The sequence below is a fragment of the Cinclus cinclus genome, chromosome 1 (assembly GCF_963662255.1).
Source record: "Cinclus cinclus chromosome 1, bCinCin1.1, whole genome shotgun sequence".
In the NCBI taxonomy this organism is placed as follows: Eukaryota; Metazoa; Chordata; class Aves; order Passeriformes; family Cinclidae; genus Cinclus; species Cinclus cinclus.
Window position 1 is genome coordinate 83,163,612 of NC_085046.1, and position 18,491 is coordinate 83,182,102.

The following is an 18,491-nucleotide window of genomic DNA, read 5'->3' on the forward strand; positions in this document are numbered from 1 at the left end:
TATATAAATTTTAGAATAAATTTGATTTGGTGGGTTTCTTTAGGGATTTTTGTTTTGTTTTTCAACCCAGAAATAAAGATCTCTAGAAACAGTCACACCAGCTCAAATGCAGTGTTTTGCAACCATGTCCTTTATGCAGCTGCAGCTGACTCAGGTGTGGCAGCAGCCAGCCAGGCCAGGAGAGTATAAAACTGTGAGTGAGCCAAACCCTATGTGCACCCAGGCATTCCCACCCTGGGGAATCCAGGCATGGCTGACTCCTAGAGGAACTGAAATACTGTGTGACTAGCACAGAGTTCACACTTTTTATTTTTCTCCTGAAAGTGATATTTCATGAGACCAGCAGTTGCAGTTCTGAAATGAGAGAGCTGACATACATTTAACCAAAAGGTATCCGGCACCCATACAAGAGAGTTAGAAAACACAGATAATATCTCACTTAACAAGCAGTACTTTTCCTGCCATTTTTTTCTTCTTTTTTTTTCTTCTTTTTCTCTTTTTTTTTTCTTTTCTCTTTTTCTTTTTTTTTTTCCTTCTGTTCTAGGGCCTAACAGTAAAGGAAGGTGATAAAACAGTACAAATGTTTCCACATCTAACATTAAGAACATCTCCTAGAACAAACCAGGTTGTGCCGCACTCTGCAAAAGCAGGAAGAAGAAACCCTCAATACTAAATACACACACCCCCAACACTAGTCTGTGAAAAGACAGGGAATGAAATTTCTATAAGACATCCTGCCCTAGTTTTCTTTTCAACAATCGTAGCACCAACAGCACCAATCTGACATGAACTGAATCACTCCAGAACTGGATGTATATGTTAAAGGAATACCAGGTTAAGGACTTTGACAGAAATAAAGGATACTAAAACCTTATTGAAGTGGGTAGTTTTGTCCTTTCCTCTCTTTCCTAATGGATTCAAGTATATTTCTAGGGCAGAGATGAGAAAACTCAAATAGAGAAAAGTTGCAGGTCTTGCCAGGCATCACTGATAAGTTAGGCTTTTCTCTGACTATTGTTATACAGAAATGGCAGTGTTGAAAATCTGAGACCATCTTAGAGAGACGCAGATTGAAATGAAGGGATATTTGATACAGCCTGCAGTTGCAATTCTTTCTATATATGTCTTAACAAAAGAGCAACATGAATCAGTCCCAGAAACAGAACTTCAATTTTACAGCTAAGGTGGCTCTTTATCATAATTAATTTTGAAAACCAAAAAAACACCCCCTCCAACCCAAGATTAGATTCTATTTTTAAAGCTCACTCTTTATGCTACTTTGGTCTGTTATGTGACTTTTGAATAATTTTCCCCACTGCTAAGCACTAGGTGTTGGGGTGGGATTTAGCTCCTTTTCCTTTCACCAGTTGTTGTTTGGGCATGTCTATTTGAAATGAAAATGGAAAGCATTCCCACCTTTCCCCACCCCCCAATTCCATTTCTAAATTCAGTGGAAAAAGAATATTAGTGAGATTGTATGTGTGTAAGATTGCCATGCAGTAATGAACTTACCATGCTGTAATGATTTAGATGTAGTTAAGGCATGAGATGCAAGTACAATGCTCTAGAATCCAAGAGGTAGAGCTCAATAAATGGATCTGTTTTAACGGATCTATTTTGCCCTGTCTTTTTGCATGTAGGGATTTCTCAATCATGTGTAATAAGAAATCAAATTATAATTAATGGGTCATTAAAGATAAGTTTACTAAGTTTTCTTGACTGCAGTCTCCTTCAAAGAGGGAAGCAGACCTGATCTGCAGCTTCTACCCCACCAAGTCCATGAGATAAGTCCGATTCATACCACTTGGGCAAACTGCTGTTAATTTAACAAGTAGAAAAGATGGGTACCCATTTAGTGAACAAAAGAGTTCACCACTGCAAATGTACTCTTCTGCTAGCAGGTTTCCATTCCAGAAAGACTGCTCTGACTTCAAAGTATCCTACTTAGACTACATATTGTAGGATGCCTAATAATACACTTATAAAAATATTTTGTCTGTTATCTGTTATCCAATAGTTCTGGTATCATGAGTTTATATTGGTTTGTAGTCAAAAACAATCTTCAGGTTTTCAAGATAATTGTTGTTCTCAGTTTAGGCTCAGTCAAAGCATCAACATCCATTGTAATTGGGAGTGCAGTTTGAACCTTGGAAGATGCAGGTAGCTTTGGATTGCTGTTACTTTTTAACAAATTTCCTTAATTTGCATATAACGTGAAGAAAGCTTCTGGCTGTTGCTTGCCCTCCAGTTAAATCTCTGGAGTTATTTGGTTTTTGTTTTGTGTGGGGCAAAATGTGTTGAACAAACTGAAATATTTCAGCTGTCTCTCCTCACTTGGGCATCTTAGCTGTAAGAGATATCTCAGCTTGGCAGTTTAGGGCTTGAAATGGAAAGCTGCTCTCAGTTCTGTAATTTCCCTACATCCCAGAAATCTGAAGAAATAACTAAACAAGGAGCTAAATAATGGGAAAACACAATACTTTGATCCATCCAGGAGGCAGTGAGGAAACCATTCACTTCATTCAGAACAAGTCCATAACTGGCACCACTAAACTGCTATCTTTAAAGTAGGCTATATTTGGTTTAGTTTTTTTCATTTCTGGTAAGTGTTTTTTGTTTTAATAGATGTTGGTGTTTTAATGAAGGAATTCTCTTTAGGGAAAAAGCCATTACTTTGCTAGAGCTTTGTGTCATAAAATTACTGCCTTTAGTGGTGTGCCAATTGCCACAGGATGTCTAAGAAGTTTCGTCAATGTAATTTGGTAACATCTCCACATTTCAAGACAATATGAGCATTACTTCATTTGAATTTTGCTCCGGGACTGTTCTATTCTTTGCTATTAATGCAAAGGCCAGTCTTTTAGTAATAGTAAATGAAACAAATCACTTAGATAATTCCTTCAGTAGATGCTCCCAAGGCATGCTTTTGAGATGTATGAATTCATTTTAAAAGAAGTTCTGCAAGACAGTGATAATACTGTGGGCAGGAGATATATGCTGTGACTGAGGACTGAATCAAGAAACATCACCATTTCTGGAAGCACAATACTTAGCAGGAGTTCTTACGGTATTGTGTACAGCATTAAAACAGTTCCACAATACCTTCAATGTGTTAAAGCAACAAACTGCCTCTGAAAACCTTGTGTACTCAAGATATTCGGTTTGTTGCCTATTTACAAATAGAAGACAATAAAATACTCGAAGTTGTGTATTTTTTGAACTTTGCCAATAGTACATATTTAAGAAATCCTGGTACCTACCGGCACTTCACTACTTGTAGGCACAAGAACTAGCCACAGCTTGATCTGTGGGTATTAGTGAAGCTTGCTGGCACTGTAGTTGAATTTTTAGTTGAAGATGAAACTTTATTTTTTAAGTGGTTCTTTTGGAGCCCCAGAATACCTGTGAGTTAGACTTCACTATGTCTTTGAAGCAAATCCGGATGCATTCTCAAGGAGAACTTGTGGAAGAAAGAAGAGTTTATACAAAGAATGTCCATTTGATAACCTTTGTAATCTGTCATTCTGTATTGGCTAATTTGGATCTTCTGAGCATAGCAGCTGGAAAACATACATATCTCACAAATATCCAAAATGGTAAGGTTAATAACTGTGTATTCAGGCTCAGTAAATTTATCAGAGACACTGGCATGCATTATTTCAAAAAATATAATTCCCTCGTAGTCATAAGAAGTTTTCTCTGCAGGAGAGTAGGGTTTGGTCCTAGGAATATCATGCTTTAGTAGTGTTTAAGGGTTTTTAAAAGTTTTATTTGGTTTGTGGTTCTTCTTACTGTTTTATTTGAAAATGAGGCTACTCTGACAACTAACTTATGCTTTCCTCACTATTAGGAAAGGAAAGTCCTCCAACTAGTGATGTCCCTGATGATCCAGATGAACCTATGCCTATACCAGAGGACCTTTCAACTAGTACTGGAGGTCAGCAGAGTTCTAAGAATGACAGAATCTTGGGTAAGATCACAAATATATTCTGATAAGAAATGCTAGTAGATGATATAGCAGTAATACTAGATTACTCTTTCACAAGCTGGTAAACAAGTAGGTCTTGTGCCTTTTCAACTTCTTCAGGTGCAAAATGTTTTTTTGTGTAATCTTTTCTTTAGGAAAGGCGTCTTCATCCACAGAGAACTTTTTAAGATCCTATTATTTATCTTATTTTTAAAGCATGACTGTTACATGAAATTCTCCCCAGGAAAGACAGTTTTCATTCTGTGTAGAAAATTACATATGTGTTTTCAAGTCAAAATTATATGAAGTCAGATTTGATAAAAATTCAATAAATTATCGGGTATATTGCTATTAATAATAATAATAATAATAATAATAATTTGAGTGCTATCTTGAATGCTATTGTGTTATCTGCTATTCAAATTTTTTCAGAAATTCATATTTGAACATACATAGTGTTTAAAAAATGTGTGATTCCAATATCTGATCTCCATTTATCCTTGATTTTTTTACATGAGAAAACTTTAGAAAACACTTGTCTTTCAGATAAAATCTACAACTGATAAAGTCTGTTGGGTTGAAACTGTTGTCCAGAGATGATTGTGCAAAATGCTGATTATTCTTAGGGATCCCAGACTCACACAGAGGACTAGCAATGCTGCTGACTACTGCAAGCACCAGCTCCCATGTAGTGCACTGAAAAGACTAAATATTGCTTGAGTACCATGCCTATTTACTAGTGGGGGGGGAAGAAAAATAGGTAAAAAAAGCACACTGACTCCCAGAATGCTGTGATTGATGCCCTATATGATAAAAATATTACTGTAAAGGGGTGACTATCAAAGTACAGGTATTTACCCACAAGTAAAAGTATTGCTCATTATTCTTTCATTCTTGCATTATTGTAAGAGTAAGGGTCAGGGGTATGATTTACAGAAAGATTACAAGCCCCTTTAAAAATTTATTGTTTAAAGAAATCCAGGAAAAGATGCTAGGTGGAAAGGGAGGCACAGAAGGCAAAATAATTAATTCAACATAATAAAGCAGGATGGTGTCAGCATTAGGAATAGAACCTATTCTCAAACTCCAGCATTAGCTTGTAGTGAGTGCATTACCTTATGCATCTTCATTTTATTTACCATTTGATCCCCTCTTATCAAAAATGTGAGCAAAAATTTCAGCTTCTACATGCATACTGATATACTTTATTTTAAAAATAATTTTAAAATTATATTTAAAAATCATTTTAAAATGATTTTTAAAAAGTCTGATCACTTACTAAAAGCTTTATTTTATTTTTCCATCCAAAGATCTTTGGAAAAAAATCTGTCATTAACTGCTTGTCCATCAACTCAGTAAAAAGAGTTATGTCTCCTTTCCTGCACAGTAACTAACCCTATAAAATATTTAAGCTTTGAGTCAAAAATTAAATTTTTAAATTCTTTGTTCAAACCCAAACATGATTTTTCATTGTGTTGACTTTTTTTTTAATATACACTTAAATATCATGCAGACCCAGCAAAGTTGAACTTAATATTTGCTGATGATGTAATGATTCTGCCAACAGTTCAGTCATATATCAATATGTACACATAACCTAAATATGATAAATTCCATCTGTTATTCTCATTACTCAGCAATAAATTAGATTTTCCATGTCCTGACCTTAACAATTTTTCTACAGCCACTTTCTCTACCCATAGTTCTTTTGTTTACAAGGGTTCCATCTTGTAGTAAGATATTCACATAGTCAACATAAACAATTCACAATACTCTGCTTTATGGATGATCTATGGGTATCAATGCCAGTGCTTGCAATGTTTGTCTTTTCTGTAAAGCTGCATACACCTTTACCTCTTCTATTGCTCCTTTCTGCTCACTCTAAGCTAACTCTCTGAAAACAGTATTATTAAAAAACTAATTTCTCTCTTTTTGCAAAAAGGATCTCAACACATGCCCCAGGCATATCAGGATTGCTGTGCACATTCTGGATCTTCATCAAAAGAAAATCTCTTAGGAATAAAATGACACCTTAGGAGTGGTGTTTGGCCTATATGATCCTATAGGTGTATTAGGAGTGAAGGGGGCTGTCTTCCTATGTAGGCAGTGGCGTAGCAAAGTGGCTTGGTGTTGACTACAACACTCTCATCACCAAGTCCCAAGATCTGTTCCTCACTGCTATATTTCACCAAACTTAGGTAGACAAGAATGATCTGAAAAAGTAGTTTGAACATTGAAAGACAGACAGGACAGCATTGTAAAGACCCACTGAAGTTATCTGTGTGCATCTGGCAGGTGGGAGCTAGACTGTGGACTGTGGTAACCAGCAGGCCCTACACAAGCAGATATGATCAGGCAACAATGTCTCTCTGTGTAACTTTCCTAATGTCCTATCTGTTTCCTTCATCAAAAGGGAATCCCCGAGCATTTGGATTTATTTCAACAAAGGATTTATAGTGCATTGCACTTAACCTGTAACAGTCTGAGAGATCAACTGTCCATACAGCATACACCAATGAATTTGACTCAGACATTTAATGAAGAGTGTCTCTACATTCTGGAAGACTTTTTTGTACATGTAGGGTTATAGAGGTAACAATGGGAATTGCAAGTTTGTTAAATGAAAAGAATACATATTTACCTTGTCCTAGTGAAATTAAGTGAGAAATCTGTTTTTAATTTTAATCAGTCTGGGAGATAGAAATGTTCAAGTGAAAGTTTGGATTTGTAGTAACATTTAATGAAATAATTTTTAACCCTGGTGTCAGAAGTTTAATTACTTTTTTCATCAGTTTAGCATTTCAAAGGTCAAAGATTACAGAAAATAAGCTATTTTTAGAAAAGAAAGATAGGCTCTACTCTTCCATGTGTTTTCAAAAATCTCCTTTTGTGCTTCTTCCAAACCTGTACTGAGACTTTAATGTGGTGCTACAAAGATGATAGAAACATTTGAAATATTTCTCCTACTCTGAGAAGGGATGTGTTGATATCCTCTACTTGCCCAATTTTATTGGATGTCTTCAGTTTTTGAATTATCATTTAAAATGACAATATTAAATGGAGGGTCTGAATTTCATAAAGGAGGCACTCAGGGGATTGTGAAATGTATGTTTTGACTTGTGTCCCCAGGCAGGGGGGGTTGCCCAAGACATGGGTTTCTTCTGATGAATACAAAAATTATCAACGAGTGTTAAAGGTAATTTCACGGTAATTTACGGAAGTAAAGTCATCAACAGTTTCTAGTAATAACCCTAAGTAACACAGCAAAGCAGAAACATGTTGGAAGAGATGTTCTGGTCATCATCAAGGCTCTTTATTTCCTTGATTATCTTACTATGATTTTAATGTTGCAACCTCCAGAAAGCCACTATGTGTTGAGCAGCTTCCTTCGGCATACTTAATTTCTGCTGCTCTGTCCACTAGATCTTCTTCCTTCCTTGTCCTAGTCTCCACCCCAAATTTACTTCTGAGGCTGATCTGGCACCTAAAACATTTTATTATATTCTCATTCTTTTCACCCATGTGCTCTACATATAGTTTCTCTATGAAAAACACAGTGAACATTTTCAGCAAATTGTGAGGTTTTCACAGCAGTTTAAGGCTCTAGAGACCCTGTTTTATCATCTCTCCTAAATATCCTTTTGAAATCTTGGTCTGAGTTATTTAAAAATACACATCCCACTGAAAAATTATTGATTCCATTAAGAATTAGTGCTTTGCAGCCTATTTTGAACAGACCTATTTCCCATGGCACCCTGTTGGAAATATAATTTGATAATTCTCAGTCTCGGCAAGTTTCAGGTTAAACATTGTGTGCACCTTTTGGAGATGATCAGTTCTGAACATCCTGTGCTTGGTAAACAGTTGCAATTTAGGGCTGTTTATGCTCTGAGTCTGTATCCTAATTCAAGCCATGTATGGGAAGTTAATGACTCAGTAAGCTGTAGATCAGACCCTACTTCATGGAGAAAGAGCCATTTGTTGCTGTGGTGGCATATGTTTAGGAAAATAGGCAGTACCTTCCTTTATCCATAACTGCCCATTCCATAGGTGGCCATCACTGGATAAAAAAGCCATCTCACAGTGTTAGTGGCCTCAGAAAGAGGCTGTGGGCTCACCATTTCTGCACAGATAGCTGTCTGGTGCTGCAGATGACCATAAACTTCTAAAACAGAAGTCAAATATTACCTCTGTAGTCACAGATTACAGTCTGGGCCCAGAATAAATACTGTATACAGATCTCTTTCTTTTTAAGACGTGAGAGAATTCACCTCACAAATTTGGGTTGAAACTGTCATTCAATTGACAGAGTATACCCAAAGTAACGAGTCAGGGTGTTCATAGACATCAGTAGAAAACGGTCAAGATTCATTTGAAGTTATAAAGTCTATTTGTTCAAAATAAGTAAGTATGGGAAGAGACACTGAAGGGAAGATTTTTTTTTAACATGTTTCTCTCCCAGTGGGAAATACCAAGTGATGATGTTGCATCCTTCCCACAACTCAGTTATTGAAGCAGAAGCCTGTGTAGCTGCAGGCTTTGGTGCCTGGCATCACTGGGACATTGCCTTCACACCCTGGGGTCTTCCCTCCCAGCCATGGGCATTCAGAGGTCTTAACCTGCATGAGGAGCTACTTACTGATGCAGGCAAGTGGCCCCTCTATGAGCAGCTTTGATGCTTTATTTCTTTAAAAGGAGCTCAACCATTTGAGAGCTTGGGCACAAGCCCTGCTGAGGGGCCACCAGGCAACCACAACCATTGCCATTACATAAATCTGCTGCAACTCTCACACAACTGGGTGGAGCAGAGTAAAAGTGTGGAAAGGCTGCAGACAGAGTGGAAAAGCAAGGAAAGACAAAAGGGGAAGTGCCCCACCCCAGCTTGCAAAATCGGTCCTGTGGTTCAGACAGGTCCAGCTCATTGCTGCCCTGGTAATTCTGCTGGGCGGGGAGAGGGGATGAAGAAAAAGACTGCTGGAGCTATAAACATCTTTGTACACTTCTCCTTGTGGGTGTTCAGTGGCTATGAAGATAGTATCTTGTGAATGAATAATAAAGTGTGACATGTGTGTGCCTGGACATTCAGAGAACTAAATTCCAAGACCTGAAGTAACCTGGAAGGCTGTGTAACATATTTTATTAGCTCAGGTTTCAGATGGACATCTCTCCTGCTCAAAGGTATGGAAGTGTGCAGAAGCTGATGAGCTTTTGTAAATAAGCGGTAATAATTAGTGTCTAATCTGATGTAGACCTCATGAGAGCAGAGAGAAAATTTGTTTCAAGAGGGTTGGAGAGCTTTAAAAATTGTCTTTAACCCTCCACAATGAAGCAAAGCTTGAAAGTCAAACTGAGGAGGCTTCTGAAGGAATTGAAAAACTTGAAGCTGAAATATTTTAGGAACTTTTAAAAATAGGGAAGTCAGGAATCTCCCCTCTTGTTTGGTCTGAAGCCCCTATTTCTAACCCCAAATTAACATTCCCCAGTATGGACTGGTATTGTATGCTCTGAGAGACTGCCAGTATGATTATTTTTTTAAGGAGAATGCAGGAGATATTTTTGTCAGGATTATTTTCATTTTGTCTGCAAAACTCTTACAGGGATTTGTATAGAGGAGCATGGGGGTGGTTTAGTTGGAGAAGGCATGTGACAAACTTCATGAATGCCCTTAAATATGCCATACCGGTGATAAGTGATATTCCAGCCTTCAAAGGTATAGTTTGCATGGGCATAGTGTGAAACAGCGTGCTAGAGTAAGGTGCAGAAGACCCAGGTATATGAGGCCTTTGGGAATTTCCTGTTGTGCCAGAGACAAGCTCTGATCTATGTAATTACTTAAGACTTATAAAAATGTGCATGAAGGCAAATGGAAAAATGCCCTATTACTGAAGGTGAATTCCTCTATCAAATTTTAAAATGCTTGCTGCAAGTGATGGAGGGTAAACATTTTCAGAATAAACTTGCAAGAAATTTGTGGAAGTAAGGGTGACCCTGCCTGGAAAACAGCTGCTGCAGCCCCAGCTTCGGCTGCACTACATTATGAGCTCAGTTCTCTCAACCCATGCAAAGCCAGATCAGGCATGTAAAAATCTGCCCTCTTGATGCAACCATCGCACATGACAAATCAGATCCTTGAGAACAGAACTGATCCTAAAAAGAGTTGTACTTTTACAATGATTTTTATTTAGTTTTTTGAGGAATTTTTTTACTCAGAAGTATGACATCAGTGTGATTTGTGTTGCCACTGCGTGGCAACATTATATTGCAGGAGGTGCTGAGGCTATGGGTTTTTTCTCCAGTTTCTCCGGAGCTGTGTAGCTTGTGGAGATGCAGCCTATTTCATGAGAACCTGCTGGGTAATGCTGTGTTTTCAGAAGAGAGCATCAATACAAAAGTCAGGAAAAGCCTGGGAATTGTGCAGGTTTTGTTTCTTCAGTGTTGGAGAGTGGTGAGCATTGCTTGAATAGGGAGAGATGCAGTATGTTTAGCTGCGTGGCTTTAGTACAGAGGTTGAGTCTGCTGATCTAACTGCAGTGAGAGGAAGTTCTCTTTATCTGAGCAGAGGAGATGTGCCTCAGAGATAAGCCCCATTCTAGCTGGAGAGTTAAATTTATCTAGCAGGATCTCAGCAGTGGCTGCAGCTCAACTCAGAAACACCAGACTCTGGCTGGAAGATGGGCATATTTTAAGATGGGGAGGACGTCTGTAACTGAAGCTTGCAAAAATTCAGGTTATTTTAAGGGAACTATTCTTCATCAAAAGGTTGGATTGGCTTCTCAACACCAGCCACCCCTCTGTTCTATGTTAATTCTTGCTTGCTCCTTGTTATAGGCTTGCTTTTTACCTTTAGCAAGTTTTCTTGTCCACTGAATGCTCTTCAGGACTGGACCCTTACAGAAAATTTAATTACTGGACTGAGGCACAATGCTAGAACTGCTAGATGCTAGATGCTAGAACTGAACAATGCTAGAACTCTACAGAGGTGCTGTTTTGGAACCAGCTGCTCTTTTGGTTTTGTTCAGCTGCTCCTCACATTTCTGTAATTTCAACTCCTCCTATGGTGGCTTCCTGTGAAGAGATGGTTTCTGGCTGCAGATGACCTGCAGCTATACTCTCCCCTCAGGCATGAACTTCCCAGGCTCTGTCCCACAGTAAAATGTGCAAACATAATGTGACTCTGGCTTGATCCACCACATCTGAGATTTGCAAGGAAGGATCTGCAGCATGGCCATGCCTCCACAGTTTTCCCCAATGCAGAATAAACCCTTTATGATAAAGAAAGGGGATGGAAGAGCTCCTTTTTTGGAGCTGCAGTCCTAAAGCCAGGAGTGAACATCACTCATTGCAGCAGGACAGAACTTTGTTCCCAGACTTTTTCCTTTGAGCTAACTATGTGAGGTTTCTTGAAGCCTCAGATGGTCTCTCAGGAAAAAGCTTTGCCCGCCAGGCAGTAGGCAGGTGTGACATAGCCACCAGGGCAGGCTTACCCTCAGCATGTCATTTATGGTGAAGATGTGGCACTGCAGCAAGCAGTTAACTTATGAAGGTGGGTCAGCTAGCATTCCAGGATTTTGACTTCCAGAGACAGCTTATTGGAAACTGTCATGCCTCATCTTGCTGCCTCCCTGAACAAGCAACTGAGCAGAGCAGCAGCCCAAAAGCAGGCTACCTCAGCTTGTAATGTGAGGCATGCTGCTGCTGCTGCCTCCCTCCCTTCCTTGCTTCCCCTCTCACCCATAGGTGGATTCTGTATTATAAAGGTGCACATACAGGAACATAATTATTAGTAAATTAAACCTGGTGTGTGCTTCTTTCTTTGTATTTTACACATTTTGAACTTAGGAAAAATGCCCAGTTCTTGTATTGCACTTCAGGGTCATGTTTCACAGAAACATTTAAGTGTCTAAGTTACCTACATAAAAAGAGGTATTAGATACCAAGAAGGTATCTAATCTGTCACTTAACTATTAGCCATAGTGAAACCACAGTCACCAAATAGGATTTTTGGAAGTAACTGGTACTCTACTGATGCAAATGAGATGTCAATCCTAACATGGCAAAATCTGTACTTAAAAATTGGATTAATAAAATGATTGAAGGATTGCAGAAAAAAAAATGGCAGAGCAAGCACAGAATTTTTCTCAATTTCCAGCCAAAACAGCTTAATTCAAGAAGAAAAGTTTAGGCACATGTTTTTCTCTTTGTTTTTCACATTCCATTTCCCTTGTTTCTCCTCCCACAAAGATAGTCTGAAATGATCTTGATTGAGAAGTGTAATAATTGTAACAAAAACTGAGAAATATGATGGCATGAATTGACTTCCACTCTTCCAAGCCACATATCCGAGTTTAAAGACAAAAAAACCTAAAAAAAAAAAAAAAAAAGAAAAAAAAAGAGAGAGGAAAAAAGGAGAAGAAACAAGAGTAAGGAGAACTTTCACATGAACCAATTTTTTTACCCTGGAAATGTTACTTCTGAGGAAGTGGCTATTACCAGAGTTTTCAGTAACTTCAAGATTATTTCATGGAACGATATGAAACTTGCTTGTTCCCTGACACTTCCTTAAAAAAATAAATAATAATTGATTTTTTTATAATAAATTGCTAATTCCTTCATGTAACAGAGTATCTGCACACCATTTTGCCTTCCCTGTTGATTAAGTAACAACAGGAATGTTTAATCCAATGAAAAGGTGGGTTTAAACTAAAATTGGCGACACTTTCAGCTTGTGTTGCAATTAATAGAAGAGGAAATATTCATTCTCTATATTTCATAATTTAAAAGCATCCTGTGTCTGTAAGAAGCTGTGATCAGCCAACATCCCTGCTATGGATTTGAACTTCTCAAATTGTTGGTGATTTTTGAGTTTTGGGGGCTTTTGTCCAAGCTAAGAGTTTTGTGTTCTGATTTTTAATAGTGGCTTAGAGGTTTTTTGGAGGGAGATCTGTCCCTTCTAATTCACAGTACTATGCACCTCAGCATTAAATGGGTCAAGTTATGGAACCTGTTTTTTCCTGATGTGAATATGTGTTGCAACGCTCGGAAGTGGTGGCAGTGGTTGGCGTTAAAGTGGGATGGTTTCATTAGCACCAAAATGAGGACTGCAAGCTGGGGAACACTTCATGCTGCATCCCTCATGCTGTTTCTGTACCCCTCATGCTGCATCTGCATTTCAGATACATCTTTCCAGTTCTTTCCATATGAAAATTTATTTTCAGGGGAAAACAACACGCGCACCTATAGAATTCACTATGAAAAATATGTTTGCCGTATTGTGGGGTGCTTGGGTTTTGTGTCCAGGTTTGCAAAGCAAAAGCACCAATAAGACTGAGGGAAGTGTCAAATTGTGCATGAGCCATCTGTACCCTGACCTCCAGCTGGCTGTTATTCACAATTCAGGCTGTGAATGTGAGCACTCCCAGTTTTCCCAGATTGAAGCCATGAACAAAGAGGTGCGAACGTCTCTTCTGCACTGATACGGCACCTTCCTTTCTGAGTCAGGGTTTTTCCTTTTTCCTCCCACAATCCAACTAATTTTGTAACTGGCACCTCCTGTGACTGGACAGTGGAGGGGAGGTGGGGGAGCCCCAATGGGGCTTTGTCTGCTGCAGGTGTAGATCTACAACAATTTATCTAGAAGTCAAATGGGAACTAGGCTTTTCTGGGGAGGGGTTGAGTTTCCTGCCCATTTGTTCACATAATGGCAAGTAGAAGTAAAAATGAGAAATGATAATTGTGCTAGCAAAAGGCTTCAGTGGCTTAGGAGCTACACACATGAAATATACGAGGAAGGAATAATGGTAATGAGGCATTACCTCTGTTGTAGTGTCACATTTGTTTAATCTTGCCACTACATTGCTAGTAGATCCTAGTAAAATTGCTATCCTATCATGGGCATATTATGGTGTTAAGTGGAGTTCTTTTTCTCCTTGCAAAACAGACTAGAGAAGTCTGATATTGTTTATTCTGTAATTACACATTAATGAGTCTGTACATTTGCTGTACAGTATAAGCATTAATAATAAGGCCCTTTCCTCTGTTCAAAGCAAGAGACTAATTTATACCATGCATGATACAGCCCTTGGTGCTTAGAAGACAATGCAAGTATGTTTTTTATTTCTAAAGCTTTTTATAATTCATTTACTCTCTTTAACGCTCCCTTTGAAATGTGAAATGGCAATGTATTTTCCACCCATCAAGGGTTTTTATTCCATATTGTCCCTTTTTGCATGTTGATATGTACACACATACACATATGTACATACAAATATGTGTCTTGTCAGCACATAAAATTATGTGCCTGCAAAACCAAGTTCCTCTATATTTATGTCTCTGTAAAAACACTACACATATGCAAAAGAACATTTATCTTGATAGCTGAGTTTTTCCTTCTTCTTAAGACCAAGCAAACACATACTATGCAACATAAACACATGCCATAAAAATATTTTTTTCAAACCTAAAAGAGGAAAAGGTTAGTTCCTGCTAGCTTGTCTATATCCCTATAAGAAACCTAACTGTAAATTCCATTTGGGAAGTGGGTAACAGCTGAGGAAGATCCGCTTGTACCCATTGTGGCTTTTGTAGTCTGTGTAAAGCTGCTGGCCAAGGCAGCTGTGAAGGACATGGTACTAGAGGGACCACCAAGGAGTTCATGAAGATAGAGGGAGATGGAGAAAGGAGAGAGAGAAACACACAGAGAAACAGTCCCCAAGTCTTCCTGCCAGCATTCTTTGCCTGAAAAGGCTCTCCTGCCTGCTGTTAGTGGCTTAGCAGTGAGGGTTACATGGGTGCTCAGGATTCTCCCCTGCAGCTCATAAGTGCTATTCCTCCTTGCATTCAGGTGTTCTATTAACTTAACTCCTTGCAGTATTATATAGGTAAAGTCGGTAATGGAGCATCAGGAAAACATTCGTGGAATGTTTTTCTCCAGAAAACTCTTTTGCAGTGTTATACCAAATTGAGTATTGCATAGTGAAGCTGTGGTGGGCATATAATACTCATAGCAGAGGGAGATATTAAAATAATCTAATGGAAAATGCAAACATAATATCTTGTATCTCTCATTTGAGATACAGCTTTCCACTAAAAGCTTATGCATGCCAAACTTGATAATTTTCTTAGATATATTTTGGTAGCTACCTGAGCTAACAAATACAAAAGCACAGTTAAAAGTGCCACTGTAATAAAGGTAGTGACGGACTCCTCTGCTCTTCTGTCCCAGAAAGCAATTTACATTCAGGGAATCTTCTTATGTACATCTTGGGGAACTTCAGGTAAGTTCAAAATATAACTCCTCACAAAGACCAGGCTAGTTGAGCACAATGCAGTGCCCTGCCTTCCTATGTGAGAATTCATGTTTTCTCTGCGATGGTGGTTTTTTTCACCCCTCATTTTTGCTCTCGGTGAGACAGAGCACAAATAGTTGCCTATTTCCTGAGAACACAGTGATCCTCACGTTCTGGGCTGCGGGTTGTGTTTTTCACATTCAGGCATAGGATGGAAGTTAATCAGATAGTCATGGGCAGCTCTAGCAAATAGCACATTTGCATCAGCAGAAGCTAGCTTCAGCAGACTTGCTGGGAAGATTTGCTGCAGCATGCCACCATCCTGCCCTGCTGACAGGCACTGCACATTCATTCGATAAAACAGATGACAATAGAAAATGAAACTTTAACGTTCTCTTCTTCAAACACTTGAGAAGCACCTTATCCTGAAGGTGTGAACCTGTGATTCACATCAGCTTTCCTGGGACTCCAGGATGACTTTGAGGTAAAGGAATATGAAGCTACAGATGAGCCTTACTTCATTTATCCAGGTGGCAAGGAGACTCTTAGAACCACTCTAATACAAGTGACAATCCTGATGACTAATGGTTTCTAGGAGTCCAAAGGCCTTCAAGTAGAATATTGGGATAACTGGGATTTGAATGGTTTATGTGCTCAGAAATAATCAGCCATTACAATTTTGTGTTTTTGTGTTGGACAAATAACTTTGGACTCAAACTTGACTCTTTCTCTCTTCTAAATGGACAAAGAATCATTCATCAGTCCCAAATTTTTGTCTCCAGTTGCTGACCAGTTTACCAGGTAAAGGCTGACTTTCTGAAAACCAAGTCTGCACACTTTCTGCAGCCTCTGACAGACTTACCTGGCTCAGCCTGTATGACCAATAGCCCAAACTCTATTTCTGGCTATATGTGTTTGTAGGTGATGAAGTTAGCAGGATTTCATATCTTTTCTTGACCTTGCTGTGCTCCCCAGTGCAGCACAGCCATGGCAGATACCAAAGTTTACTTTAGTTAATAAAAGTAGCAACTTCTGTAAAACTGCTTTGCTTTTTAATTAGGAAGGTTTTTCAAGCTTTCCATTTGCCTCATACTTAGTCCCACCACACTGTCTGGGTGTCAGTATGAAATTTAGGTGCTTTACAAATCCTGGGTTGGGCACTCCTGATGTATTCTGTCTGGCTTGGTAGCAACAAGGAGCTGCAACTTGGCAGTTCATGGGAAAGAAGGTTTCCTAATATATTACAGCAAATTAGGACACACATTTGTGCGTTCCTACCCTGAGAATACATCATATTTGGTGAAAATGCAATGCAATATCTTTTCCTTTGGAATATTTGAAAAGCACTTTAAACATAAACTGGGCAGATGCTTTTAAAATTATTCTTCCAAGTGAAAGGCACTTATGCTGGCCAGGGCATGCAACTAGGATCAGAGAGGAAGTTTGACAGAAACTTTGCCTGATAGACACTTTAAAATATTCCATAAATGCTGAGATGGCAGGAAATGCCAACAATGGTAGTCTAAATAGGTCATTAACCCTTACAGGAGACCAAGTGTTGATCAGCCTCTGAATGCCTGGCACCGGTTTTCACAGCACTGATCTTGTGCTTCTTGTGCATAATGGTGTGTGTCCTCTAGCTCTTGCTGCTGGTGTAAGACTGAGAAAGGGAGTGAATTAAGCTTGGGGTTTTTCTACTGCCATTGTTTTCCAGTTGTTTCATTGGGACTTTTTTGTCTCTGATTTTATGTTGTGGCACAGGGCTCCTGGAAAATAGCCTCTCTTACTCTAAACGCTGCACAAACACCAACAGAACACCCCAAAGGGTTTACAGTCTAATTAAGGCTATATATATACATAATTGATTAATTAAGCTTTACAAGTCCAAGCCAAGGTAAGTGTAAGGGAGGGCAGAATGAAATGTAATCAATTATGTTGTGCAAGCTAAACCATATACAGTATTCTGGAGACCAGAAAGCAAATTTTTTTATCTAACAGATGCAGCAAAAGAGTCTTCTGAGCTCTTCTCCAGGGTGCAGTGGGATTGGTTTGGTTCAAAGTACTCAACTTTGTTTTAAACCGCATCTCTTTAGCTTGAAAAGTAAGAGTGAAAAATAGAAAGCATGTAAAAGTAAATAAATTAAGGACTTGGTGATCATACGTGAGGGAATAAAATAAATATTGTCAATGAATTATTAGATCACATGGGGAATCAGGAAGTAATTTGTTTCCTGACTTCTAATTAGTCTAGATCTTAGTACAGAGGAGCAGTGTACTGTATCACTTGGACTTCTGGAAAAAGAGGAGACCTGATTCCAAGCTCTATGCCTGATTTTGAAAGGCAGAAATCCTGGGTTGTACAAGCACAGTGAGTGAAATTCCAGTCTGGTGCTGATGTGACAATAGTGAGTGAGGCTGGTCTTGGGCAGCTGGGCAACTGAAGATAAAGTAGGGACATAAGCTCAAATTTCAGGATATAAAATCCATACTCTGGCCCAGACTTTTCTTTTTGCTGAGATGTTTCTGAAGATCTTTTGCATTTAAGAAAAATACTCTAGCAATTTAGTTTTGGAGTGAGATTTCACGTCTCATAACTGAACATGTATGAGAAGCCCTATGCAGCTGAACTGAAGATGACATAGTTTTCAGTTTTAGGTCATTTCCCACACAAGAGGTACAGTCTGAGCCCCTCTCTTCTCTCCTGTCTCAGACCACTGATTATTTTGCCATGCTGTCTTCAGTGTGGAGGATAATTAAAAACTGCTTTGGCTATTAAATAGCTTATTATTAATTAGCTTGAGGTAGTTGCCTTTGGGATTTTACATCTGTCTTGAAACAGAGTGATAACATGGGAAAAAGTCAGATGAGGAAAAATAAATTTCTTTCCTGCTTCTGCATCAGTCTGAGGAAGAAAAAGTTTATTTTTTGGCCTTGAACAATCCTGGATAAGAGAGCTGGCAGAAGGCTCCAAGTATTTGATATCCAGTATTTTATGGGTAGAACCAAGGTTTATGAGACTGGACAGTAATTCTACTTTTGTATAATTCTGTAGGATGCATCACAGACTATGAATAACATTTTCACAAATACCTAAGTTATACAATTTCTTTGAGCTACAGCTTCTACCTGCTCTATGGTCCCTAGTCTTCTGTTGAATGCATACCAGGAGGGTGGCCAGATTTCAGCTTTATGTGTTAGGACACTTGAGAGGCATTTACCTGAATATAGGAACCACTCTA

General features: G+C 38.7%; 1 protein-coding gene across 11 annotated transcripts in view; it reads left to right on the plus strand.

The window, feature by feature from the left end:
* Positions 1–18,491, plus strand: part of IKZF1 (IKAROS family zinc finger 1) — a 69,214-nt gene that overhangs the window by 15,084 nt on the left and 35,639 nt on the right. For all 11 annotated transcript variants that reach the window (XM_062509051.1, XM_062509132.1, XM_062509386.1 and 8 more), the window contains exon 3: positions 3,851–3,970. In XM_062509051.1, coding sequence (XP_062365035.1) covers positions 3,851–3,970 — 120 coding nt within the window. The remainder of the gene's footprint in view (positions 1–3,850; positions 3,971–18,491) is intronic.